Source organism: Onychostruthus taczanowskii, unplaced genomic scaffold, assembly GCF_017590055.1.
Source record: "Onychostruthus taczanowskii isolate IOZ18803 unplaced genomic scaffold, ASM1759005v1 scaffold147, whole genome shotgun sequence".
NCBI classification, from domain to species: domain Eukaryota; kingdom Metazoa; phylum Chordata; class Aves; order Passeriformes; family Passeridae; genus Onychostruthus; species Onychostruthus taczanowskii.
In genome coordinates this window covers 672,478-699,349 of record NW_024498652.1, presented here as the reverse complement: position 1 = coordinate 699,349, position 26,872 = coordinate 672,478, and the positions used below count along the sequence as shown (strand labels likewise).

The 26,872-nt window shown below is 37.7% G+C and overlaps 1 protein-coding gene across 1 annotated transcript in view; it reads left to right on the top strand.

Annotated features, from left to right (window-relative positions):
• The window catches only part of DTWD2 (DTW domain containing 2), a 64,903-nt gene that overhangs the window by 3,299 nt on the left and 34,732 nt on the right, over window positions 1-26,872 (top strand). The window contains exons 2-3 of the mRNA XM_041398413.1: window positions 22,701-22,791; window positions 26,136-26,230. Coding sequence (XP_041254347.1) covers window positions 22,701-22,791; window positions 26,136-26,230 — 186 coding nt within the window. The remainder of the gene's footprint in view (window positions 1-22,700; window positions 22,792-26,135; window positions 26,231-26,872) is intronic.

Below are 26,872 nucleotides of genomic sequence, written 5' to 3'. Positions count from 1 at the left end.
AACTTAAGTATTCTACTTGCTTTCAGAAGTTAAAGCTCCACACCCAAACATTTAAATAGGAGACTAGGTTTAATATAATTTCCAAATTGCTATTAGCTTGAAAAACAAAATGAGCAGGCCCTACAACTGAAGTAATGTAGGAGAACAATTTGATTTTGTGGTGTGACACTGATAGTAATTTAACATTTTGAAATTGTGAACTTCTCTGGGTCAGATTTTATTGTTTTCTAGATAGATGGTGTTCTGTTAGGGAAAAAGCCTTTTATTTGTACAAGAGCCATGAATTGACTTCTTGCCATAAATCTTGACTATAAATATGGAAAGCTCCATTGTTATAAGAGAATTTCTGGGTAATATTTTCAGAAGAAATTGTGACCTTAAACTGTATTATGTATCATCTCTGGACATTGCTAGGTGTCACGTAGGCCATCAAAAATACCCACTGGTAACAGTCCTCTATATTTGCAGGACGAGTTTGTGTTGTAAAGTTAGGTTAACAACAATTGGTATTTTTTCAGTTCTGCTATAATATATGCTGTGCTGCTGTATATGTATTTCAAGGGTGGGGGCAGGAAAAGGAGTAACATTCTCCTTTAATAGAAATACTCCCTTTGCCTATAACTAAAATAATGACAGTGAATTTGGGTGCTGTGAGGGCTCTTGATAGCATTGATAATTCAATGATGACTTATGATGACATATTTTTCTTCATATTTTGAGGAAGAATATAGTGTTCTTATATAAGTGTCACATATTTGTTAATAATTCTGTTATGTCATATAAAGGCTGAGTCTGAAAAAGCAATTTGGGCTTTCTTCAGCACAATAGATATATGCATTTGCTTTATAGCACACTGTTATGATATTTAGGTGCAAACGTGAATTTTTAAAGTTTGAGTAGCAGTCGCAGAAAGTGAAATAAGCATGCATTAAGTATTTTAGCAATGGCTGTTGCGAGAAAATAGCTTCATAACCTTTTATTACTTATACTTCAGGATGATTTTTTTCCAGTTGGCATGTTTTTGTTATTGCTGTGTGGAGATGAATACCTGCTTCCTATGAGAACATAATTGTCAATTGCCACCCTGTCATGGATTGAGGCTGGCACAGTGTCAGCGCCCCCATGAAAATATACTTTCCCTAGTGGCCTCTGTGAGATGTGATCAGGAACAGAGCAAAGCAGGCTCTAACTTAGGAGTAAAGGAAACAAACTTTATTAATTACAATGTCTAAAAAGGAACAGACACAGCACTAAGAATGAAAACCTTCCAAATACATTTCTCCTCCTCCCCCCCCCATTTCTTCCACAGCATGAAATAACACCATAGATTTCCACCCCGTCACCATCTCTCAGATAATCAACTTTCAATCCATCACCACCCCTTAGAATAATCGACTCTCAAGTCTATCAGGGAGAGAGGAATCCCTCCTTGCACCATAGGCTTCCCCCAGAAACACAGTTGAAACCTCTTGTGTTTCCATGTCACTCATGGAGTGAGTGACATCTCACTCCTGGAGTGACATGGAAACACAAGTGGAGTGACTCCTGGAGCCTGGAGAACATCTGCCCTCGTGACTTCTTCCCTCCATGTCCAGTGCTCTCACCACTGCACATGAACCAGGACTGCTTTTAGGGTTCCCCTATTAAGGATGCCCCACCCAGTTCCAAAAGCAGCAGTCTCTCAGCTTCGGGACACCAGTCCCCCCAAATTTACCCCCTGGGGCCGAGGGGCCTCGTGAACAGAGATCTTCCTCTCCACTGAAGACAGAGGGCATCACCACACCCTCCTCAGCCGTCTCTGTTCACGCCACTGCTTCACTGCACTCTCTTGGCTCCAAGGCATTGCCTCCCCCCCCTAAATGCAGTCTCTGTGTCACAGGAAAAACATGGATCTGTCCATGGCCATACAAGAAAGAGTCTAGCCTAAGGCCACTCCATCATCTCCTCCCACCTAGGATTCTTCTCACCTCTTCTGACATTTCTCGCGTGCATCAACTTTCATCACACTTGGTCATTTCCTCCTGCTTCATCTCTCTCTCCTCATTCAGATTCAGGAGGATCAGCATTTGTGAGGTTTCCACTTCTCGCTCTGCATCCCCCACTTCTCCTTCTGGCCGGCTGTGCTGCCAGTCCATGATATCGAATTTCAAGGCAGCACAGACACTCTCTCTCTCTCTCTCTCTATCTCCCGGGGCGGGAGGCCTGGTGCTTCTCAGGGCTCCTCCACCCTTCCATCTTGCAAGGCCTTCACCCCCTCCTCTGCCCAAGGCTCTGGCCTACCTCACGCTGCCGCATGGCTTCCCTCCCCCAGCCAGCCCCGGCTGGGCAGGGGAGCTCTGACCTCCTTCACAGACCGGGACCAAGAGAGAGAGAGAGTTCTCCTGGGAGTTCTTGCTTTTAACCCCCTGTGTTCTCAGAGGTGGTCCATACCTTCAGTGGCCAAACCAGGTGCCAATATTCAAATCCAAGCACTGATTGGTTTGACCACACCCTCCCAAAAAACTCACTTCCTTCTTAACCTATGACATACCCTGTAAGTCTGACATACTCAGCTGGGGCTGTAGCATGGTCACTCTCTCATGTCACCATTGCTTACATCACAAAATTTTACATGCAGAATGGGTGAGATTGGCAGGGACCTCTTGAGATCATCTTGGGTCCAGACCCTTGCTGAAGCAGGATCAGCTAAACCAGGTTGCCCAGGATTGTGTCCAGCTGGGTTTTGAATATCTCCAAGGACAGAGATTCCACAACCACTCTAGGAATTTCTTCCAGTGTTTGACTCCATCTGTGTTCAGATGTAGTTTCATAGTTTACCTGTGTGTTTTGCCTCTTGCCCTGATAGTGGGTGCTGTTGAGAGGAGCCTGGCTTCATCTTTGTTCCCTCCCATCAGTTACTTATGCACAGGGATAACGTCCTCCCTAGCCTTCTCTTTTCCATATCAAAGATTGAGTTCAATTTCTCAGCCTCTTCTTGTACAAAACCCTCCAGTCCCTTAGTCATCTTTAGCTGTGTGCTGGACCTACTCCAATAAGCTTGTTATGTTCTAGGAAGTCCAGATCTGACCCAACACTCCAGACATGTCCTTAGTAGTGCTGACTAGAGAGGAAGGATCACATCTCTTGACCTCCAGGCAGAAGTGTTAAATGCAGCCTAATTTGCTATTGATGGCCTTTGTATCAAGGGCAAGAACAGTTTGCTGGCTCATGATTAGCCTCTCTGCCAGTTTCTTCTCTACAGAGCTGTTTTCCAGCTAGCTCTTTGGTTCCAAAGGGTGTATTGGTGCCTGAGGCTGTTCTTTTTATGCAGGGCTTTGCATTTGCCTGTGTTGAAATGTCATGAGGTTCCTTCTAGCTCATTACTCCAGTCTGTAGAGGTCTGTCCTGCCAGAAGCCAATATCCCCAGATATCTTCTAGATGTGCACTGTCCATCCTAAGTTACCAGAAGGGAATGCACGGGTTGAACCCAGCTAAAACCCAAAGCTCTTTTTGAAGTTCATTTTGTGTTTGTTCAGTTTTTGTGCTATGCTAAGCCATGTACATACTTCTTCCATGCTGGTCTGGCTGTGTCAGAAAGATAATTGTCTCTATTGATTTTCTGGGGGTCAGGAAGATAATTATCTCTATTGATTTTCTTGGTGGAGACGATTTACACAAACAGTTGATCCACAGAGAAGTTTATCTAAAGCAAAGGCCACCCTCCAGTCCCTTTGTATTGAAATAAGTCAAGCTTCCTTTGTGATAGCCAGGGTGTCTTCCTACATTTTTTTCTGAACTTTTTCTTGAAAGGGTTTTTTTTATCATCAGTCACACTTTTGGCTGCACTGCCATGTATTAGCCACTCCTATCAGCTGTGAACTTTTCTAAGGGCATGCTCTGTTCCAACACACAGGTCAATGATGAAGAAGTTAAATGGTGTTAGCCCAGTATCAGTGTCTGGAGTACTTCACTAACAGCTTGTCTCCAGCTGGACTTTATCCCACTGGTCATTCCCTCAGCATCTGGCTTTTGAGCCAGTTCTTTTCACTGTCAGTTTATCCAGGTACTTTATCAGCTTGTCTAGGAGGGTGAGACACTGTCAGAAAAATTATCAAAGCTGAGGTGAGCAACATCTACTGCTTTCCTCTCCTCCTCACTCTAGAGGGCCATCAAGTTGATTAAATAGGATTTTCCGTTTGTAGATCCATCTGATTTCTCTCAATACCCTTTTTTCTTTTGTTTGTTTAGAGATGGTTCCATGAGGAGTTTCTCTACTGTCTTCCCAGAGGTTGATGTAAGGTTGACTGACATGTATTTTCCTGGACCTTCTTGCAGAGAGGAGTGACATTTTCTTTCTTTCAGACTTCAGCAGCCTCTCTTGTTATCTGGAGATCATCAAAACTGTCCTTGTAATAGTGTCAACCAGCTCCCTTAACATGCAGGAATGCTCCAAGAAGGATCCATTGCATGGCAAGGCTGAGCGCAGCAGCACTGCTGTGATTTCCCTGCAGCTCATGGTGAAGACCACTGTGAGGCAGGCAGTACACCTGCAGCGCATGGAGATCTGTGGTGGAGCAGAGCTCCATCTTCAGCTCTTGGAGAACCCCACACCAGAGCAAGTGGCCAAAGGAGGCCATGATCCTGTGGGAAGCATGGCTGGAGTGGACTCCTGGCAGGATTTGTGGATTTATATTTTCTCCCCCTGTTAAACTGAGGAGGAAAGTGCTAGAGGCTTTGGTGGGCATGTGGGTCAACCCACCACTGATAGTAAAGAGACAATGGTGAATATGAGATCTGTCAGAAGAGCACAAGTAGCTGGTAATAAACTTTTGTCCTGAGATGAGGCAGAAACTGCTAGAGACAGTAATCTTTCGTAAGCATGAATCTGGCTTTCCAGTTCTTAATCACAGTCCAAGGTTATGTTAGGGAGATGCTGCATAGTGTAGTTTATGTGGCTATCTCTAGAGTGTCTGTAGCATCAGCATTTGCTGAGAAAGATATTTTGGTAAGTAGTAGTATTTTGCAGATATGTCTAACAGAGCATGTGTGAAAAGTGATTATGTTGATAAAATTAAGTCTTATATTTGCTTTTAGATTTTTTGTAGAAGGACTTTGTAAATGGCACAACTCCAGTTGAGGCCTGGGAAGAGGGGGTTGCCTAGAAGGGAAGAACTGGAGAGAGGAACCGGGATTTTTAAAGGGGTTGTTTTCAGCTGTTGCTTCTAATAGAAGAGCGAGTAAATTGGTCTGTGTGTTTCAGTGTAGCTGAAGGAATCAGAAATTACTTATCTCTTAACAGATTTTTGGCCTATGGAACCAAATTTTCTTTCTTGTAAAGAAAATCTTTTTCATTCATTCCTTTTCAAAAAATACAGTGCCTTTGCAATCCTATTGTATCCTTGTGTTGACCCAGTAATTGCTTGCATAGGTTTTCCAAAGTGTTGTCCCGACCTGGGGACATAATAACTGGAATGAGGCTTTTGTAAGCTAATTTTAACACAGAAAAGCCTGATAAAATATTGGAGGCCTTCTCACTTATAAGTTGTATTTCTTAAAAAAAACAGAAGTATTTGCAAAGATTTCTTATCTCCTTACCATGAATGTATTGTGTTTATTCCCAGCATTCAGTGAGTTGTATATAAATAGGGAATTCATTAGGGTAGACATGCAGATGTATTTTTGTTTCCACAAGTGTAGGCATATAGGCAGCTGAGAACGTAAGAGAGACCTTGGTGTCTGACCCTTCTCCAGGGCTTTGTCAGCCCTGTGGCCAGAATGAATCGCAAGAAGAACTCTGTTGCCGTGATTGTATTTTTTCGTTACGCGACATGTGCTTTCTTAGCCAGCTTGGGGAAATGTGTATTTGCACTGAGAGATATAGAGCACTGCACTTAGAAAGCTAGAAGATGAGTTAAGTTCTTAAGCAAGAAGGTGCTTGTGCCCTCTTGCCCCCAGTCTTGGAGTTGGTAAATCTTCACTGACCAGAAGAGAATCCAGCCACAAGACCACAGAACAAATTATTGTTTTGAGTTCTATGCTTGAAAGAGAAGAACATTTCTGAATGGGTTTACAGCAGATTGCAGATTATTTTATCAATAAGTGCCTGATTATTTCAGCATTAAGTGGTTATGTTGATTTTCTTGCCACTGGAGAAGCAGAGATATTTGTGCCGTAATCTGTCAGCTCTTCTGAAGAGGCTAAGGAATTTGAATAGGACTGGGGGTGTGAAATCAAAAGTATACAAACTGAAAGTTTCTTCCATTCAATAATTGCCCTTTTTGCTTGATAGACATAAATGTCTTTTAAGTTTTTTATTTATTTTCAATAGAAGATGCTCAAGGAGATTTGAGGAATGTTAAGAGGGGGTCTTGAACTTACGTAATTGGTTGTAAAAAAGATGTGGAATTTACCAACTACAAATTAAGATGTTACTTTTTTTAAATTGATCAACTACAATATATGTAATCTATATCACATTTCAAGAAGAGTAGCTAAAGGTAAGTGGAAAAATTATCAAGCATTAGATTGGAAGTTCAGTGCCTTTTATAATCTTAACATACTTCTGGTAATGTTGCTTTAAATGACTGTAGTTTGCTCACTAAATTCTGTATCTTCTTTTGGCTAGAATTATAAATATCAAGCTAAACATTGGGGTTTTTTCTTCTGTGTTTAGCAGTTACTTTATATGCAGTAGTTTCTCATACTGATGTTTATTTGGTGTGTAATACCAATATTCAGTGGTGCCAGAGCTGTTGGTGAATTAAAGATTTTGTGACTTCACTGTTACTTATTTTTGCTGTACTAAATTTCAAAGTAATTTATTAATTTCATACTATATTGTGATCAGATTAATGAGTAGAGACCTTTTTAAGCTGGTGGTTTTGTGCTCAGCTGACTTGGTTAGCATACTTCTTGATCTGTTGGTATTAAAAAAGGAAAAAGAATATGTCAGGCTGGCCACATATGGTGTGTGGATAACTATAGGTTATCCTATAACTATAGGATGTAGCAGCACACCCAAAGACAAGAACTGCATCAGAGAATAATCTTGTTAGTTAAAACAATATAGTACATTTGATTGGCTCCTATTCTGTAATTACACCAAGTACACCTTTTCCTTGGGGATGGTAGTGTATTATAAAAGAGGTCAAAAATGTTTCAACATTGATCAAGTCTTCCCAGTTTAACTGTAAGGAATACTAAAAAATATGAATGGCTATTTTTCTTGATTTGCTTTTGATTTTTGTAAACATAGCACAAAGCAAAAACTGAAAAAAAGATTAATTTTGCTTTCCATTTTCTGGGGGCTACAAAAGTAGCTGAAGACTTATCCATATACCCAAATAAGAGTTGGTTTAAGTGAAGCAAATCCAGTGATTTTTCATGTAATTTTTGGGGTTTATGTCTGATAGTGGTATATGTAAATTTCAGCTGCAGCATTATCTCTTTTGAGGAGAGCCAGCCCTGACATATCCCTGAATTATTTATTACGTAATGTACTCTAGAGCTTGTTTGAGCATCCTGTGTCTAATTGGTCTTAATTCAGTGAGATTCTTTTCAGTTACCTGTTGTCTGTTTTTTCCTTTTTTTCTTTTTTTTACATTTTCCCTCAGTTTGAGTTTTGGTTTTAAAAAGGCTTTCTTGTAATTTCAGGTGCATCACTCACTTCTTTTGTTGAAACAGTATGCGTAGAATTTATTAGAATTTCTTTTTTCTTCTGAGTAGTCTGAGAATGATTTATCAGGTCATCTGACTTCTTCCATCTGATTTTTTTCCTGATTTCTTTCATTGATGAAATATTTTTTGTTTGTTTTCCCTTTTAGCTGTGATAATTGCTTGTTGGAATCTTCTCTCTGCCTTTTAATGACTGTATGTCATTCTACCCCCTGATCTCCCATTCACATTTATCCCTTGCAATGCACCGTGTGTCCCTTTCTCACTTTTTTTAAAGCCAAATAATGTTCTGAACACTGGATTCAGTTTTCAGTTGGCACTTTTATAGCTTTAACAGAACTGTACTTTTGCTTCACAAGCTCTGCTGAAATGTTTTCATCAAAATCTTTAATGCTTTTTGCTTGTAATAAACAATCCCAGTTCAGACTCCTGGATCTGTCGGCCTAGTACTTGTCTGTGCTGTATGCTAAAAGCATACCTGATTTTGGCTTGCAAGACATGGTCAGTAGATTTTTTTTTCTCTCTATCTTTCTCCATACAATTTCTGAGTTACACCAATTATGCCTATGATGTATGGTACAAATTTCTTTTTGAATTCTTGAACTCAATTCTTGAATCTATTTAACATGTCAATATGGAAACTGCAAACTGTCTCTAACATATGATTTTTATTTAATCTCAAATTTAGTTTCATGGAAATGTCCAGCTGTATTAGTTATGTGAAGGGGAATGTGTCCTTGCAGTACTTAATTTTTTGTTTTCCTGTGAACATGTAAAGAAAATGGGCCAAACGAGTCCTGGAGCCCTCATCCTGTGGCTCTTCTGGCACAAAGTAGTAGGTCATCTATGTTGTAAAGTTAACATGAATTTTAACCTAGTGAATTGTCAAATACTTATTGTGGCTTATCTTTATTTCTTTCTACATGTATTCCTACATGTATTAGTGTTTATGCATTAATAATTGATAGTACAATTTTCTGACAGCTTTTTCCTTTTTTTCCTTTTTTTCCTTTTTTTCCTTTTTTTCCTTTTTTTCCCTTTTTTTCCCTTTTTTTCCTTTTTTTCCTTTTTTTCCTTTTTTTTCCTTTTTTTCCTTTTTTTTCCTTTTTTTCCTTTTTTCCCTTTTTTAAGCAGTCAATCTACTGTTGTCCAAAAGGAAAAAATATTAAATAAAATTGACTGTGCATGCATCCTACATTTGGAAGGAGCGCCTTTTAATGCAGACTTTTGTGTGAATTGACAGTATCAGCTTATTCAACCTTACAAGATTTATTATAAAATACTTTTATTTTCTTATGATACCATGGAATTGGCATTCTTGCCTGTATTTCTGTTTGACAATTTAGCATTTCTATTTATTCCCAAAGTCCAGTTTAATGAAATTGGAAGTAGGCAAGTTGTGCACTAGGAAGAGAATAAATGGGTTAAGTTGGAATGAATATGAGATGTTCAGGAATTCAATATTTTGATGCTTTTGTCAGATAGTGGAAAGAAAATACCCCTTATCTAAAAATAACCTAGGGGTTTTGGGTTAATTACAGATGCCAAACAGTCTGAGGAAATCTACTGCCAGAAAAGTTAATTAGAGATAAGGCTAGTTTTGTTAACAATGGATTATATTAACAGCTGTAAAGCGGTAAATCAAGACAGTAGTATTTTATTAAAAAGGATGATTCAAAAAAAGGTGATTCAGAGGTTCTTATGGTTTGCTATGAATATGAAACAGTAGCTGTCCAATTCAGTGAGTTTTATATAAAACAGTAGCTGTCCAACTTGTTGGAACTTGTTTTTCCTGGTATTTTTGAATTCAGTATTACACTTCAGCAATTTAGGAATAAGCTGCCTTTCTCCCCCTGCCCTTGATTTATTAGAATTGTTGGTTAGAAATTCAGAAATTCTCTTTGTTAGAATTTTCAACAAATGAAGCTGTAAACTATAAAATCATTATAGTTTAAATTTATTTTGTTTTTAATAGAAGGGCTTGTTAATTGTACTTTCTAATAGCAAGTTTCTTCATTATAATACCAAAGAAATATCAATGAATTCCAATTGTGCTGATTCTTCTGGAGACCTAATTCTCCTAATTCTCCTTGAGCACCAAAGTTCGTTTAAAAATCCTAATGCATGAAAAGCAGGCAGCTAATACAGTGCATTAAGTTGACTTTAAGTGACTTTTAGAATATGTCATCTCCAAGTAGGTTAAAAAATAACCCCTAGTGTACACCAAGCCTACTTACGCCTATAGCTGCTTCATGCCTTACAAAAGTGAGCAGGGATGCTGATGAATATGTGCTTTAAACTCAAGTGGTTTTAAAGATATCTAGGCACCCAAATATCATGGAGCTTAAGCCTTTAAAACTACTTCAGTGATGTCTTTGATGTTTATAATGGTACAGTGGATATAATCTGTCAAAATCTATTAAGTTGGTTATGCTTTATTATAATTCTGTTCTGAGCCACTGCTTTCATTTTGTATTCTGTTCACGTTGGCAAATGCAGATTTTGTAACTTTGGGAGAGGGGTCGGGGAGGAATTTAGTAGGGGCCCTATCAGAGGGCTAATGAAGTAATGTACCAGTAAAACAAATGTGGGTAGGGGACAAAAGAAAGAGCAGCATCATGCCCTTCTGCGACAGACTGGTTAATGAATTTAACTGTATGTAACCAAGATGACAGGTTCTGGTTCTGGAGTAGGGGGTGATTACCTTTGTCTGAATTTAAGAATATTAAAGGAGTATTTGAGAGCTTTCTACAAAATCAGGAAGATACAGACTAGATTATAGGTTTACAAAATAAACAAAATAAAGAGGACCTCCCAGACTGCTGAGCTTAAGCAATCTACACTTGAAAGTAGGAGAGGTCTTTGTGGAGGTTTATGCTTTGGGCAGAGCTATTGAACATGCTCCCAGTGCCCTCGTGGAGGGAGCAAGTGCTGCACTGCAGGAGGTTAGAGCTGCCATTCAGAGAGACACTGACATCTCTCTTGTCGTGAGGAACCTCAAGAAATTCAGCACATTGGAAGCTCAGTTCCCAGGGCTAAACAAGCCCAGGTATCACTGTCAGCCTGCGAGAGAACCACTCTGCAGCAGCGGCGGGCAGCAGGGTAAGAGTGGGCCAGCAGCATCCCCTGGTGGGAGAAGAGGCCCTCTCCTGACAGTTTCAATCGGAGTGTAGTTGTGTTTTGGCTTCACAAAAAACTAATTAAACTTTCTGAGAGTGGTTAAATGCTAGAGCTGGTTGCCTGATGAGACTCTGGTAGGCTAACATTAATTGGCTCAAGGCCTTTGAAATTATGTCTGCTTTGAGTCCAGAGCTGTCCAATTCTGAATTATTTTATGAGTCTGTTTATAGCGTTTTACTGTTGTGCTCTGTTTAAGTTAACACCAGTGGCATCTCAGACCATGATACTTTTATGAGCGCAAGTTAACTGTTGTGATCCTTCTTATTCCTGTCAACTTCTTAATGAGGTACTCAAGTGCAGTCTAACCTTGTTTTTTATTAACTTTTATTAGCATGCTTGCTAAATATATACTACACTAGTAATAAAACTAGTGTTTCCAAGTTACACAAGAAAGTTTCATCTATGCAACAGACTTCTAACTTTCTTATTTTAAAGGAAGCATTTATTGTGGAGTATTTTTTCCTAGGACCTGAAGCCTGAAAAGCACCTTGAGTGGTAAAAATCAATGTGGTTCTGAGATTTGATGTTGTGACTGCTGTATTAAGCATTAAAAAGCATTTGTGCTGAATTGTTTACCTTATAAAAGCAGCATCTTCCAGTATCTGGAAAATGCTTTAGAATGGCTTAATGAATTTGATACCTGGTTAAGTAAAAGAGATATTCTGTATTCTGTAAAAATCAACATATTTTAAAGAAATAACATTTTACTGTTAAATAACAGGTACACCGTTTTAAAATATATTATTTTGTTGCATTATATCAGGAAAGTGACTGCTTTTTAATAAGATAGATGCTAAATCAGAATCAGTGTGTTTGACAGAAGGGCTGCTCTCCAGAAAAAGGACACTAGAGTGCAGTGTAACATTTAAAGTGCTCTCACAGCTAAGTGGTCAGGAAGTCTGAACAGAGCATTGCACAGGGCCTTTTTGGTATTGTTTTATATTGTTGAGTTATGCTGAAGTTTTCTGAGTGTCTGAACACAATTCCATTCTTCTACCATCTATGGCAGAAATGAATATTATACTAGAATACTTTAACTGAATATTCTATTTCATATTTAACAATTTTCCCCATACAGGTTCTTTGTCATATACTCTGATGACTTTATTTTTGCTTGCATTCAGTTGAAGATAAACTGCAGAATCTCTTTTTTAACAGGAATGTGTATTCTTTAAAAGAGTTTTGTCTGATAGACATTATCTACTTTCATGTTAATGCTAAATATAATTTAGGAAGGGAATACTGTTGTGTGCTCTGTTTTACCATAGTAAATGACAACAATACCTTCATTTAATAGGGTTTTTAAAAAGTTTTTGAAAGGAATAAAGCTTAAATTCATAGCTGTAAGTGACAGGATATAGCATTGTTGTGTGGATTGAGAGACATAAGAACTTAGCTCTTTTAACTTCTGAAATATGTGTGGACGCTGATCTTGCTTTCATGAAAAATCAATGACAGAATTTCTTTGACTTCATTTAGTGCAGAAGTAAGCTGTTAATTTAACTCCCTTTTTTCATCTGCTTGTTTCAAACTAGGACTCAGACTTGGTTTTGCTATTAAAAAATAAAGTATATATTTCAATAGGTTCTGTGTTTAAAACACAGTATTAGATAAGATGAAGTTGCATGAGAGACCTAAATTTCGTATGTGAAATGATCTATTGCTTTTGTGGAGATAGAAAGGGCAGTTTTATTGAAACTTGGTCAACGTGTTTTGAAGATACTGTCTTTCATGTAATTCAAACTTAAAACTGAAAAAACTCCATAAGCTGGGACTTAGAAATGTAGTGTTAGAAGTTTTTATTCTTGCCTGGATAGAGTTTTGCAGTGTTACCCTTAATGAAAAGTTGTAACCATCCTTTTTCATCAATAAACAAGAAATAACAAAACAACAGTGCAGGAAGATTTTAGGTAAATTTAACTTGAGATTTGTAGACTGCATTTACACAGTTTCAGTTGCTGTTTGAACCCTCACTGCACCTGGAATGTACTGTCAGTACCTTCTGTTTACAGTGTCTTAATCTCAGCTTCCCTGTCTCACTGCAGTTTTAATTAGGAACCTTTATTATACATGGGGTGCTAAAGAACTTGTGTTCCTTCACACCAAGCTGCCAGACTGAGAAGAAGAGGGAGAGTCAGCCACAGTTTTTGAGAGTCATGTGTGGAGAGGCTCTTTGTGCAGTCATACAAGCTACTACCAAGCCTACCAGACCCAAAATGATGGTATTGTATTATTGGAAATGTTTTCTTTTATTATTTTTAAATTTTTTTGCTCTTTATTGCTTGGATTGGTGAGTTCCTCTCTTCTCTGGGAAATTCAGGACTTTTTCATTAAATGTTTTGGTTACACAGTCTTTCTGCTTTGTCTTTTCTTGTGGAAGCACCTGAGCTCGTGAAACAGATTGGGAATTATAAACTGGCAATGTAAAACGAGTTTAACTTCTTAATGTCTCAGTGGCACACTTTAAATGCCATTACTGCTTCATCTTCTTCAACAGATTTAAAGCTCTGCTAGCTGTCTGGCATCAAGCTTGTCAGGGTGCCAGGTATTTTGCCAGACTGTAGAGCCAAGATGCATGAAAATGTCAACAATCTCAGGCTCATTAGTTTTTGGCTTTCCTGGCCTTTCTGTAATGACTGCAGTGCTGCATAAGCTAAATACTATTTTATCTATTTACTCCTATTAGTTCCAGTGGAAACCACAGCCAACTTTAATGTAAACAGTTAAGCTGTTGAAAGAATGTTCTCCTATTGATTTGTTAATTTAAGTTATTTACAAAGAAAGCTGCTTGCCAAAGTCTGCTTTTTTGTTAAAAGTTCAGAAATGGATGCAGTGCTGATATTTTGTTATGTTCTTCTTTGCACCTTTTGTCTTCTAAAGCACTAGAAGGTACTTGTTGTATTGGATATGTTTTGATTAGGCTTGTAAACCTACTGTGAATGTACCAGGCTGAAAAAAAAAATCCCCAAATGAACTTGTTTGTCCTTTATTTATGATTTAATTGGTCAGGCAAAAAGGTTATTTGCCTTGGGAAATGGACACATGAGAATACAGCACAATTTAAAGGCCTTTAATAAGGCTCATGCTGCCTTTGTCCACATTTTTGAAATATATTGATTTTTATCTGTATACTTTCAGCATAAAAATATGCAAAAGATTGCTCATTAAGGATAGCACACTCTTACAGGGTTCATACGCATGCTGTACTGAAGAATCTACTGATTTTGTTGGGTAACCTGTTGATTCCTGTTGTAGTGTCAAAGTCTAAAGGAAATGTCCAAATTATCTTAAAATTCTTCCAGTAAATTGCATGTCACTGTAGTGTTATAAACTTCTCCATAAAAGCCACTTCACCCATAACTGGTAATTCTCTAGATACTATGTCTTCAGTATGTGCTGCTACTACTACTACTTATGATGAGGGTAAAATCTCTTGTACTGTTTACTTTGTGTTGAAAACCACTGTGAAAATAAGGTAATGCAAAATAGGAGAGAAGTTTAGAATGATACATAAGCTACCAGATACTTGGAAGAAAAGATACTTCATTAATTTTTTTTTTTTTTTTTACGAATACACATTTTCTAAAGAGAAATGTATCTATCTATTTATGTATGTATGTTTATTTGCCTAATTTTTGAAGAACTGCACTAACTGATGTAATTTACAAAAAACAGGAAGGTTTTCTTTAATGAGAACTCACAGCTTGTCATGAACTAAGTGACTGCTTCTGTCTTCTTCTTACTTCTGGAAAGTTGCCCTTTTAGTCCAGTTTTAGTCTTAAATCTAGGGAAGTAAGATCTTGTAGTCTTTGTAAGTAGGGTTTTTCATAGTTGTTTCAATCCAGACTATTTGAACTTTGACTGAAAATCATTACAAGCTGATTGTTGTTTGGTGCTGAAGAAGAAATGAGTTAGTGGTGTCAATCCTGTTTCTAGTAGCTGTCTATCAGCTGCTGAAAACTTAGCTGGTTTTGAGATGGATTTGTTGCTTTTCCCCCCCCAGTAAGTGCTTAGGACATAATCTCTGAAATATATTGGGTTGCTCTGAAAACAAATGCTAAAATGAAACCACATATAGTCTGCTCTTGTTTTCTTGTTTACCTCGCTGAGCTTTATGTTTTCCTGTTGAGTGTAGAAGCTGGATAATGGTCTATTCCTTCTTTTTTTTTTTTTTTTTTTTTTAATAGTGATTTCTGCCAGTAAACCATACTTAGAGCAAATGGGTCAAACATGAGGTTCTGTGGTGGAGAGCTAAATAATGAATAACACGTGCCTGGGGATCATTATAAATTCTAGGCACCTGCAGAATGACATTTGTGGCTGATAGAAATAGTGGTTTTGTGATTTTCTGAACTAAAATGCACATACTTTGGTAACTTTTGATAACGGACAGCTTTTTATTGCTGTGAATTTCTCCCCATAATGTGATGCAACATAACTGTTCAAGAAGCAGATGTAAATAGGTGTTTCTTTTTGCCCCTAGTCTCTGCTGGTATTCCTTGATGCCTCTGTGAATTAACTACCTTATTCTTTGTTCAGGTTTTCTGAATTCCAGTGCTCTGGGCAGAGGCCCAAGACTATTTCAAATTTACAAGAAAGCAAAGTTTTCAAATTGATTCACTATGATGGAAAATCAGTGTTTTGCACTGGTGGCTGTGGTTTGAGTGGGAAACAGAAGGCCAGTGGATGTATCTTCTCACCATACCACGTAGGAGCAGGAGAACTGCTAAGAGTACCAACTTCCAGCAGTTCTCCTGCTCCTGGGTGGAATCTGAGAAATCTACAAGAACTCTAAGTGCTAGAGAATAGTTCTGTGGTCTCCTAGCTGCTCACTAGTACTATGCGCTTTGTTGAGAGGCAGGGAGATGACTGTCTCCCTGTCCCCCTTCTGAACCTCTTTCTGTACCTTATCTCTGAAGTATCTCTGACCCCATCCCATTGCCTTTTCCCACTGCTGTATCCCTTGACCCAGTTAGTTCCAGTGGGATTCTAGGTCAGTTCAAAGGCAGTTTTTGTTTAAAAGTACTGCATTGCTTTTTGAATGCCTCTTTATACTGCGACCAACTTTGCTGTGTTGATAGTACCTTGTGGCAAGAAGAACAGATGCTATGTTTTATCAACTGTGCAATTATGAGGAAAGTGCTATGGAAATGAACTTGTTGAATACAATGGCAACCTCTGTTTAATTGGTCAGTTTTATGGTCTTGTTGGTTTGGAAGTTTGTGATACTGCTTTAAATGTCTTCTGGTACAAAATGTTAATCTGGCATATTTTAATGAATTTAATATTTAGTACTGCAGTGGCTTTTCCTGGAACTAGATAGAAAAGTTCTGGAACCTGTACCAGAATACATTACAGTGTAAAAGGAGCAAGATCTATAAGTTAAAAGAGATGAAATTAGGTTTAAATTAGATCTTAGGAATAAATTCTTTGCTATGAGGGTAGTGAGTCACTGGAACAGTTGTTCCAGAGGAGCTGTGGGTGACCCATCTCTGGAAGTGTTCAAGGCCAGAACAGGGCTTTGAGCAGCCTGATCCTGGAAGGTATACCTGACTGTGTGTGGGGAGTTAGAATGGGATGATCTCAAAAATCTTATTCGCCTCAGGCCATTCTTCTGTCGATCCATTGATAGTGTTGGTGTTTCTAGGAAGATACTTTTTTGTTCTGGCTGGTACTCTGAAGCAGTAAAAGGAGGAAGCTGGTAGTGATATGGTATTATATGAAGTCCTGACATTCAAACACCAGGGCCTCAAGCTTTTTAGCACAGTGAACATTTGATATGCATTGGAAAAGGATCTGCAAAATGGAGAGACACCAAAGGACTCCACATGATAGCATGAGGAGCTATTTCAAAGCTCTCTCATGATAGCATGGGAGCTGTGGTAGACCTTTTCATATGAATTAGAACAATATCAACTGAGTTTGTTTATTTCTGTGTTCTGTTGCTTAAAGTTGCTGTCTTTATTGTATTGAAAAGGTTACAAAAGCTTTTGTGCAGGAAAACTAAATTTTCTTTAAATAGTTACCTTTTTACAACTGAAGGCAATTTGTTTGGAAAATAGATTATTCATATTGTTGGGTAACATAGAAACAAATTTTTTCCATTATTGTGTGTAATCTTTGAACAAAAGATTTTCACTGTGATTTGTATTAGATATTTTTCCTGTGCATACACATTTCTCTGTTGAATGTATGTTTTTACTCCGGGAACAGAGGTATGTTCCATTAAATTCATTGGTTACACCATTAAAAAACTAAAATGCTAAACCAAAACCAACCCCATACACCTGTTTTATTTATTTATAACTTCTTATGGAAAGCAAAACTTTGGCAATATGCCTTTTTTATTTTTTTAAATTTATTTTTCTTTTTTTCTTTGCCAGGAAGCTGGTGTTATACAGATTATCAAGTGGAAAAGGAAGTGCTCTCTTATTGTTCTTGATACTCCCTCCACCTGTGTTTCTGATACTGTGTTTTATGTGGCTATTGACTCCTAATGAAGTTTGTAAGGATTTAATTTTGCATTTTTACACCTCATGACCACTGACTTTCTAAATATTTTGAAAGAGATGGGAAGAAGAAATGGAAGTTGGAATACAATAAAGTCAGAGTAATGTTCTGTGACTGATTTTTCTTGGGAAACGCCATTAAAAATAAGGCTTGAAGTTTTGCTTGCATAAAGAATGTTCAAAATAGGCCCAGAAGAACCCAGATAGTGCCGATGACATGAGAAACTACTGCAGGTATTTTTGATCTGGCTTCTCCAGCACTCAGAGTGCACACCAGAGGTTTGTGTAGTGTTGTAAAAATGTTTTGTGTTTAATTATTAGTAACACTTTACAACTGATCTGCATTTTTGAAAACTGGAATTAAACTGGTGTTTTCACAGGATTATTTATTGAAGGTTTGTACTGTTGAATATTAATGTCATATTAACTTCAGACTGTGGGGTTAGGATTGTTTCTTCCTAAATGCATAAGTTTATACATATCTATGTATAAGATCCACTCTGTGTATAATCCGCTCTTTCTTTTATGTTCCCTTTATAACTGTAGTGGTTAAGGTGGAGAAGGCAAAATGTTATCTTAAATAAATTTTTAGTTTTTGTTTGTCCTCTAACATAAAAGTAGGAAAAATAGCATTAGTTTCCAAATTTTAAAAAATAAATGGGGTTCTCCTTTTAAACTTCACCCCACTACCACCCCCCAGCTTTGTAAAACTCCTGAATGTTGTTTTAATGCATGGGAGTAATGGACTTGTGTCAGTATAAAACATACATAATAGCATTAGTATAAAACAAACATATGGTAACTTTGTGGCTTTTCTTCAAATTTCTCAGGTGGGTTTTGACCTTGAAACCCTTGGTGTTTTGACAAAAACAGTAGAGAAATCTAATTTACTTGAAGCAGCTATTTCTGTTTTGGCAGGCATGTTTTTTTAAAATACAGTCTGGGGCCTGACCTTGACAATATGTGTTGGAACATGAATATATTGCTACAAGTATTAGTAGTTAATAAATATCAGCTTCTTCTTTATTTAAATATTGGAAGCATCGTTTCTAGAACATGTGCTTGGTACACTTAACCCTGTATGTTTCCATACAAATGTTTACAAATGCTGAGCATAAAACTGCAGCTTTGTTAGTTTTTGCTTGCTTTGGGTTTAAATCCTTGAATAACTTAGCTGTAGTTTTCTGAGTATGGGTGTATGCAAACACTCACTTGCATTCACAGAATGGTGCTTGTTTTCAGAAGAAGATTTTGGACATGTAGCGAGGTAAAGTTCTGAAGCAAGTTGCAGTAAAATAATACAGAGACTTGGAAAGAATTCCAGAATTAGCTCACTGTTTTCCAGACTCTGGTATATTTAATTTTGGAGTATCTCTGCCCAGAAACTAGTAATCAATTAAACCTGATACCTCAGTCCCCTGTCCAGATTCAGTTCTGCTGGGAAGACAGACTTAATGTTATTCTGAGTATCATTAATTGAGATATAAATAATGGAAAGAAAGCTATGAAGTCAGTACATGTACATGACTGTCTTTTTCATATGGAACATTCTTTCAAGGTGTGGAATGATGATTTTTTTTCTTTTAGTCATGTCATTGTGGTAGGTTACTTCATCATAATTTTTTAGACTAGAAAAGCTGTATTGAAAAACAGGTAAGAATCCACTGGGTAGCTTTGAGCTGTACTGAAATTGCATACAGGAGAATAATACAACAAAAATTATCCTCTTTAAAATTCTAATCCCAACTCACAAACCTTTTCCTTAATATTCTGAATGCTACTGCTCCTGCCTAGAGCTGATTTCTGATAGCAATCAGAAATTTCCAGAAATGAGAAAAAGATGATGTTCAGTGTTAAAGAATTTCTTGGTGCTGCTTCTTTTCTGTAACATCAGTTGTGTATGTAGGGCACGAGTAAAACAGCATCTTTAAACAAAAGAAAAAGACTAAATGCCTTTTCTGCCTAGGTGGCTTTTTTCAGAGCAAAGTCAGCTTTTGTGGGGGTGGAACAGAACTTTGTTTTGTAGTGCTTCCTGTCCCACAAATGTGGGCTGGTATGTTGGTTTCATGAAGAAATAATGTTGGGGGCTTTTTGTCTCACAAATAACTGTTAGGTTCCAAAGTAAAATTACAGAAGTAAGGCTTGTGCCCTCAAGATGGGGTTGTAAAAGTGTGTATTCAACATAATTAGGTACCTAATTGGGTGCTTAAAGTTAAGTGATGTATATGCATATGTAAATAATTAAATTATATTGGGAAATTCTTTATTTGTCATAGTCTGTGCTCTGCTCCCTACAGATCAAATTATAGGCAGAATCTATTTTGCAGTTATTTGAAAATAATGTATTTTCCACATAATTTCCTTATTTTTGATTGGGTTTGTTGATTTTTTTTTTTTTTTCTGTGAGATTAAAAAAGCTTAAAATATCTGTGAAAAATCCAAACCAGTGTGGAAAATACAAAAAGCATATACCAAAGGGAGACTTGAAATTTTTTTATAATTAAACTAGTGAATTTTTTTATAATTAAACACCCTGAGGTCAGAAATCACTGGGAAGTTCTTTTGTGTACTTATGAGAGGTAATGAACAGTGTAGTTCATGGGATTGAAGTCAACAGCTAACTGTTTGGAAACAGCTTGCTTTACTAGATGTTCATGCCTTCATCTCTCTTCAGCAGAAAATTTCATAATGGGGAGACCTTTAACAACTTACCTTGTAAGTGGAACCAGCTGTTGGAGTGAACCAGCTCTTGAGGAGAAACCAAGGAGTCACACTTTGTACACACACCTGAGTTTCTGATGAACCTGATGATCAAAAAGAGGATGAACTTTGACTTAACAATCAGGGCACAGGCAAAAAACAATCTCCACAGTATTTGCTACTTCTAGGTTGTTATCAAAACAGAGATTTCTGTTTAAATTGCTCATATCTGAGAACATTTGGGAAAATGATTAAGAGATTGCCCTGGAGAACAACCCATCAGACCTGGAAGTGCGGTTGTTTTCAGCTGATTCACAATGAAGGTCCCTTGGGTAGCCCACTGAATAGTCACGTTTCTGAGTGCTTAATTTTAGGCCTGAGGCCTGGCCATTAGTGCATCAGAATGTGCCAAATTTATGCTACATTAGCAACAGGAAAATGCCAGTACTAGAAGGAAAACCAGGCAGCAGGCTACTGGATCAGTACACCAGAAGAGTGTATCAGATTAATTTCGAGTTTGCCATTAGTGACATAAATAGGGCAGGAGATCTTTCTCCTTTTTAATGCCTTTATTAAAGAGATTCAGCTCAGGTGGGGAGAAATCGACGGGTCGTGCCCACGCCGCCGCTGTCCCCAAGAGTGGCACGGAGGAGGAGGAGGGTGATGCAGCTCTGTCCGCTGGTCTGCAGGCAGAGCTGGGGACTGCGTCCTCACGGGAGATGCGCAGATTCCTGCTTTTCGGTCCAACACTCCGGGTCCCCTCCGTAGTGAACATCCTGAGGTCAGGGTGTGAAGCAAAAAGGATCCAAGCAGGCACTGGACTTCACGCCCATCCTTAGACATCACCTAGGGTCCCCTAATTCTATATTGGTTCGTTGTTTTTAGGGGTTTTCCTAGAAAACGGGAAATTTTTGGAGCAGTGCATTCCTCATCTGCATACGTGGTCTCAGGCCACTCCTATTCTCCTGGGCTGCTGTGTCCAGGTGTAGCTCCGGGGCAAGCACCAGGGAGGACAATGGCTAAATCACCAACCATTAACGGGCAATTAAAGAACGCTTTACAATTAAGCTAATTTAACAGCAACTGGTCCCACCGGTTTTAGCTCTGTAACCTTAAACAAAAATAGGTAACTTTTTATTCATAACAATTAGGCTGATTTATTGTCTGTAAGCCTTTAAGTCTAAATGTTTAACATTCGTTTTTCTGGTGCTTATTTTGAGAAGTATCAATTCCTTGTTTTGCATCAACATTCCCCGCATCTTCATTTTGTGTTGTGACTGGTGTTGGGTAACCTTTAACTGTATATCCTGTGAGAAGGGAATAGCCACTGTGCCTCCTTCAGTAGTTGGGGCTTGAAGTACACCTTTTAAATTAGCACAGCCTGTCAAGTGATAAAGAGGAGCCTATCAGTTCTTATTGCCTTTTTATAATGCTGCCATTTACTATTAAATAGTAATGTTTGAATGGGGAACGCTTGTACTGGTGTGGATCACTGTAACATTACTTAGTCCACATGTTGGGGTGCATGCTCTTGTGAACAAGCAAACTCATTCTCTGTCAGGCTCATCATGAATTTAATCTGAACCTGTTTTCAGAATTCACTTATTTGAATTACATCTACAGTGATTCATTGCTTACTGTCTCTCCTGTGTGGTCAACGTATGAACTGTTAACAGTAAAGGTTATGAGGAGGGTGCAGGTGGAGTTCTGCTCCGAGTCCCTATCACTGCTGAAAATACTGACTTTGTATGTTTTAGGTGTATAGAGTTTTGTTTGTAGAGATGGTGTGACTTTAATTGATGAATACATATAGTAGTTGCACTGTTAGGAAAATTCATTTTCCTGAGTAGTTGAATAATCTATGCAAACAGCTGACATCTGTCCGTATGTGTGCATGTGAATGTGTGTTTTTCTCGAGTGACAGTTCAATTTCTCTGAAAAACTTCAAGCTTGCTTCTTTGCTTCTGTTTATTCTTGATCATTCAGCAGATCAGTTTCATACTAAGCATAAGTTGATTTCTTTAGGTACTGTTCTTCAGCTAGTCATTTCAACAGCTTGAAACAGTACACTAAAGAATTTTAATTTTTTTTTTTTTCTAACTTAGATTGGATGTTCCTGATAAGGATTTCCCCGTTTTCATTCTACATGTCTGCTACATATTTTGGCATAGATGGAATTATAGAAAATTAAAATACAGCATGTCTGAGTTTTCATGTGTGTATACTTCTAAAACATTATATTCTAATTAATCATTATAATATACACTGTAAATATTGTAAATATTGTATGTTCTGTTGTAGCTCATCATATTGTTGAAACTGACTTGTTAGGAAAGTGGTAACAGACTTGTCTAATAAGGGTATGGATACTAGTAAGCTGCTTGAAGCTGACAGAAGAATTTTTAGAGTGCTATAACCGTAACAAAACCACAGGAAGTGTCTGAATACTTTTCTCAAAATGCTGTTTCAATGAAAGCCTTGCCTGTTTATTTTTAGAAGTGAAAGGAGTTTCAAATATAAAATTACGTGACGTTTAATACAATGTTGTTAGGGGAAGTTCTTACGGAATGCGATATGTATTTGTGCAATGTAATTATATTTTCTTTCACAAACTGCTGATTGTTTTTATTGTTCTGTCACTCCCTTTTGCCATTTAGCCGTCCTCAGAAGGTGTGTTTGTGTCCTTTCCTGCCTGTACATCCACTAAAGGTCTCCACCTGCTTGTATATAATTCAGCATCCAGCAGAGGTGAGTAAGGCTGTGGTAACTGTGGGACTTGAGCTCAGATCCTAATGCAGCAAATAGTAGGCAGGAGGAAACAGCTGTGCTGTCAGCTCATTGTTGTGCTTCAACCCCAGCCATCAGCTCAGTACTGTGCAGTACCACCGTACTTGCCTCTCTGGCAGGTGGGATGGGGATGAGAAGCAGAGGGAGAAAATGTAAAACTTTCTGTGAGAGAGATAAGAACAGTTTAATAAATTAAACAAAGTGAAATACAGGAGTAGCAGTACTACTACTGCTGCTATTAACAATAATAATAGCAACTGATGCACGATACAGTGCTCACCACCTGCTGGTGCCCAGCCCATCCCTGAGCAGCAATTGGCTCGTCCTGACCATCTCCAATTTAAATACAAGGCGTGACATTCTATGTGTGAAATAACCATGTTTAGCCAGCTCAAGGCATCTGACCTGGACATGCTCCCTCAAGTTTTCTTGTGCAGCTTCTCACTGGCAGAGCATGAGACACTTGAGAAGTCCTTGGCTTAGGTAAACAGTACTTAATGTACTGATGTTTTCATTGTTGCTATCAACATTATTCTCCTGGATCCAGAACACAGCATTGTATCAGCTACTGGGAAAAAAATTAATTATATCCCAGCCAAAACCAGGGCAATCATATAATGATTTTTCCTTTTAAACTTCATGACCGAATGCCAGTTCATCTGAGGTGCTACATTTGTTGTTCAGTTCTTCTGAATTATTGTACCTTCTGCAATCACACCTTATTTCTGTAATTCTATGCATGCAAGACATCTTAACTGTATAGTCCTACTGGAATTGAAATCTACTTGCCTTTGTACAAATTGTAAGAATGAAATAACATTATGATTAAGTAGCATTAAGTAAAATAAAGGCACATGGGTGTGGAGGCACATCTTGTACCACGCCAAGAGTTGGACTTGATGATCCTCATGTGTCCCTTCCAACTCAGCGTATTCTGTGATTCTGTGAACACCGTGTCTCACAGAGGTTCTCAGAGTTGATCCATGGAGAAATGTATTTTGATTACAGCAGTGGTCTTTTATTGATGTTAATGTTCTGTTAAAAATGAGAATTAAGCTATTCATCTTAGTGATGACCTTATCTATTTCCCCAATGAAAAACTACAGTTCAGCTTCAGAACAGTATGTTTTGTTTTACCAAATAGGAGGACATACTGATGGTTTACTTACTTTTGGTTTACTTTAGTAGGAGGACGTACATTGATGTTATTCTCTTTGGCTTACAGTGGCCTATGGAGGTGGATCATTAGGTGTTTAGAAATTGTGCCAGAGTTGCACAGATCTGGTAGATGGTGGGTCTGCACATTAGTCTGTGGAATTCAGAAAACTGTACTCTCATGGTGCAGCTTGACATTGCACAGTGGTTCAATCAACATGCAAAGAGTCATTTCCTGAAGGAATTTAAGCAGAACACAAAAAAAATTTCCTATTTAAAATAAGTCCTCTCTCGCAGGGAAATAAAACAGAAGCCATGACATGTTTGGACCCTAAATGGGAAAACTGATTTTTAGTGGACTGTGTATAATAGAAATACCTCCTCCATGTTACTTCCTATTTTAAAAGTACCTAAATATACACTGAAGTCACTTGTTGGGAAAAAGAAGTTTAAAAATATGCCAGAGATACTGAATTGGCATTTTAATTTTGTTGAATTCCCTGTTCATGGTGGAGAGCATTAGAAAAAGTCTGCAGATTTTTCTGGATTTATACAGTATTCCTGTGTCTGTCTGGAAGGCTATCTACAGTTTTTTATTATTCAGTAATCAGAACAGCTGTCTGTTACAATGGGCTGCAAGTTTTTCTGTTACTCTATATTGCATAATGATAATTCATAAAATAAACTATCGTTGGAAGACCACTATGGTAACTGTCAACTAAATGAGGGCCCTTGACTTATTAGAGATAAGTCCTATTAAATGGTGGGAAGCTAAGAATGTCATACAGTGCTGTTTGGAAGTGGTCACAGGTGGTGCTTTTGATTGCATAACTGCAGAGGTGTACATGACAAAAGGTACGTTCCCTTTGCTTGTAGCTGCTCACACTCAAAACACAATCAGTCTTGAAGGCAGATGAGCCTTGGACTGTATCTGATCCTTCAGGCTGCCATTGCATTACAGATACACTCTTAAGAGTGTTTCAAAAATAAACCATTAAACTAACAAGGTAGAGAATATCTTTCCCCTGCTGCACGTCAGTCTTATCTGTCATCCCCAACGTGCTTCATTGTTGGCTTTGGAAGTCTGCTGTGCATTGGATTGAGCCTTCAACTCTGGTCAAATTCTGCTATTGAGACTGGTACTGAGGGAAGATAGTAATGTACAAAGTCAGGAAAAACATTTCCTGTGTTCTGATTAACGTGACTAACGTCTTCACATTCACACTATTGAGAGGCCAAGCTGCCAGATGATAGACTTGTGCATGTGTCAGGTGTTGTCAAAGGGAGAGGAATCACAGTGGATCATCTGTGAGAAATTGTACTGTCAAAATTCCATTTTGCATAGTAGCTACATTAATTATTTAGATATTTATTTGTGGAGGAATCCAAGGATAATACAGCATTCCATGTCAAGGTGTAAATACTTGGTTTCAGATCAGTGTTATTGCGCCATTGCTCATCATGAGACTAATTTAAAAACTAAAAATATAGAAATCCAGCATCAGGACTAGTACAAAGGTTATGGAATTATTTGCTCCTTCTGATTGCTTTTTTTTTTTACATATAGGTAAATATATATAAGTAAATAGAATAATTTTGTCATTTTTCCTTCTTCATGCCTGCTGTTATGATCCATAGGTCAGTGGCATAGCTAGGTGTACAAACCCCTTATTATCTTACCTTTGCCTTTGATTATTCTTGAAGTGATTCAAGTAGGATGTAGACCATTATGTACTTTTGAAAACCCGAGTGATGTGTGTAACTCAGGACAGAACTCCGAAGCATCTGTTGGTAGAAATTGAGCCCTACCGTAGTTTTCTTCTGATCCTGATACTATTTCGTTAATGCTAATGCTATTTTTGCCCACTGTTTATTCAGTGATTTTCTCTGAAGTTTTGTTACTGTTTTTATATTGATAACCTAGTTCAAATTTATCATGATGATTGTAGATTAGTTGAGACTGTGTTCAGTGTTGTCAATCAGAACAATACAATTTGAATCATCAAGACTGGGGTTTTTTTTCCCTGTTACCTGCTATAATTTTTTCTCTGTCTGTAGTCAACAAATTTTGATAGAAAATGAAAACATTAATAATTCATAGAAGCCTTTCTTGATTTTATTCAAAAGTAACTTTTCTTTTTTTTTTACAGGAAAGTCGAGTGTTAAGAACAGTACCTTTGCTAGCAGCTTGTCTCCCTCCAGACAAATGCAAAATTTTGGTTGGTCGACGTTTTAACGAAGACAGGTGAGCAGGATTGCCTGTGCATTTTCTGATTCTCTGTAAATAATAGGAATATGTCTTTCAGTATCTTTTTAAATAGCCAGCAGTGTTCTTAATTTTTATTTCAAGTGTGCACACTCACTTTTGATACAAGCTGATTTCCAAAGATAGTGAGAAACACTTGATATTCTTCCTTTAGGTGATCGTCTCAGTTTGGTGCTCTTGGAGTGTTCAGATGGCTACTTTCAAACTCTTACCTGTTTCCAGTTCTGTTTTTTCCTAGTACTAGGTCTGTCTTGCTATTCTGTTTTGTTCTTTTTTGATTTACTTTATCTGACTAATCATTTGGTGTCACTGAAGTAAAACTAATAGTTGTGGGAAATTGAGAAAGCAGCCTTGTTGTGAGAAACTCTTTAAAAATGGAAAAAAAAATATTCACTTTCTTCTTCCTCTTCAAATTTACCATAAGAAAGCATAGCTCTCAGAAATTTTAAATTATTTTTTTCTAATATTCTGAGACTTTGGAAAATATTGCTTTCCCAAATAGCATCTTTAATTTTCATTAGATGAAGCTAAATCTTAGAAACCAGGTCTTGGTATGAATGCCAGTGAAGCTTTACTGCATACATTTTTAATAAAGCAAATAGAAATTGTGAATACTTACAA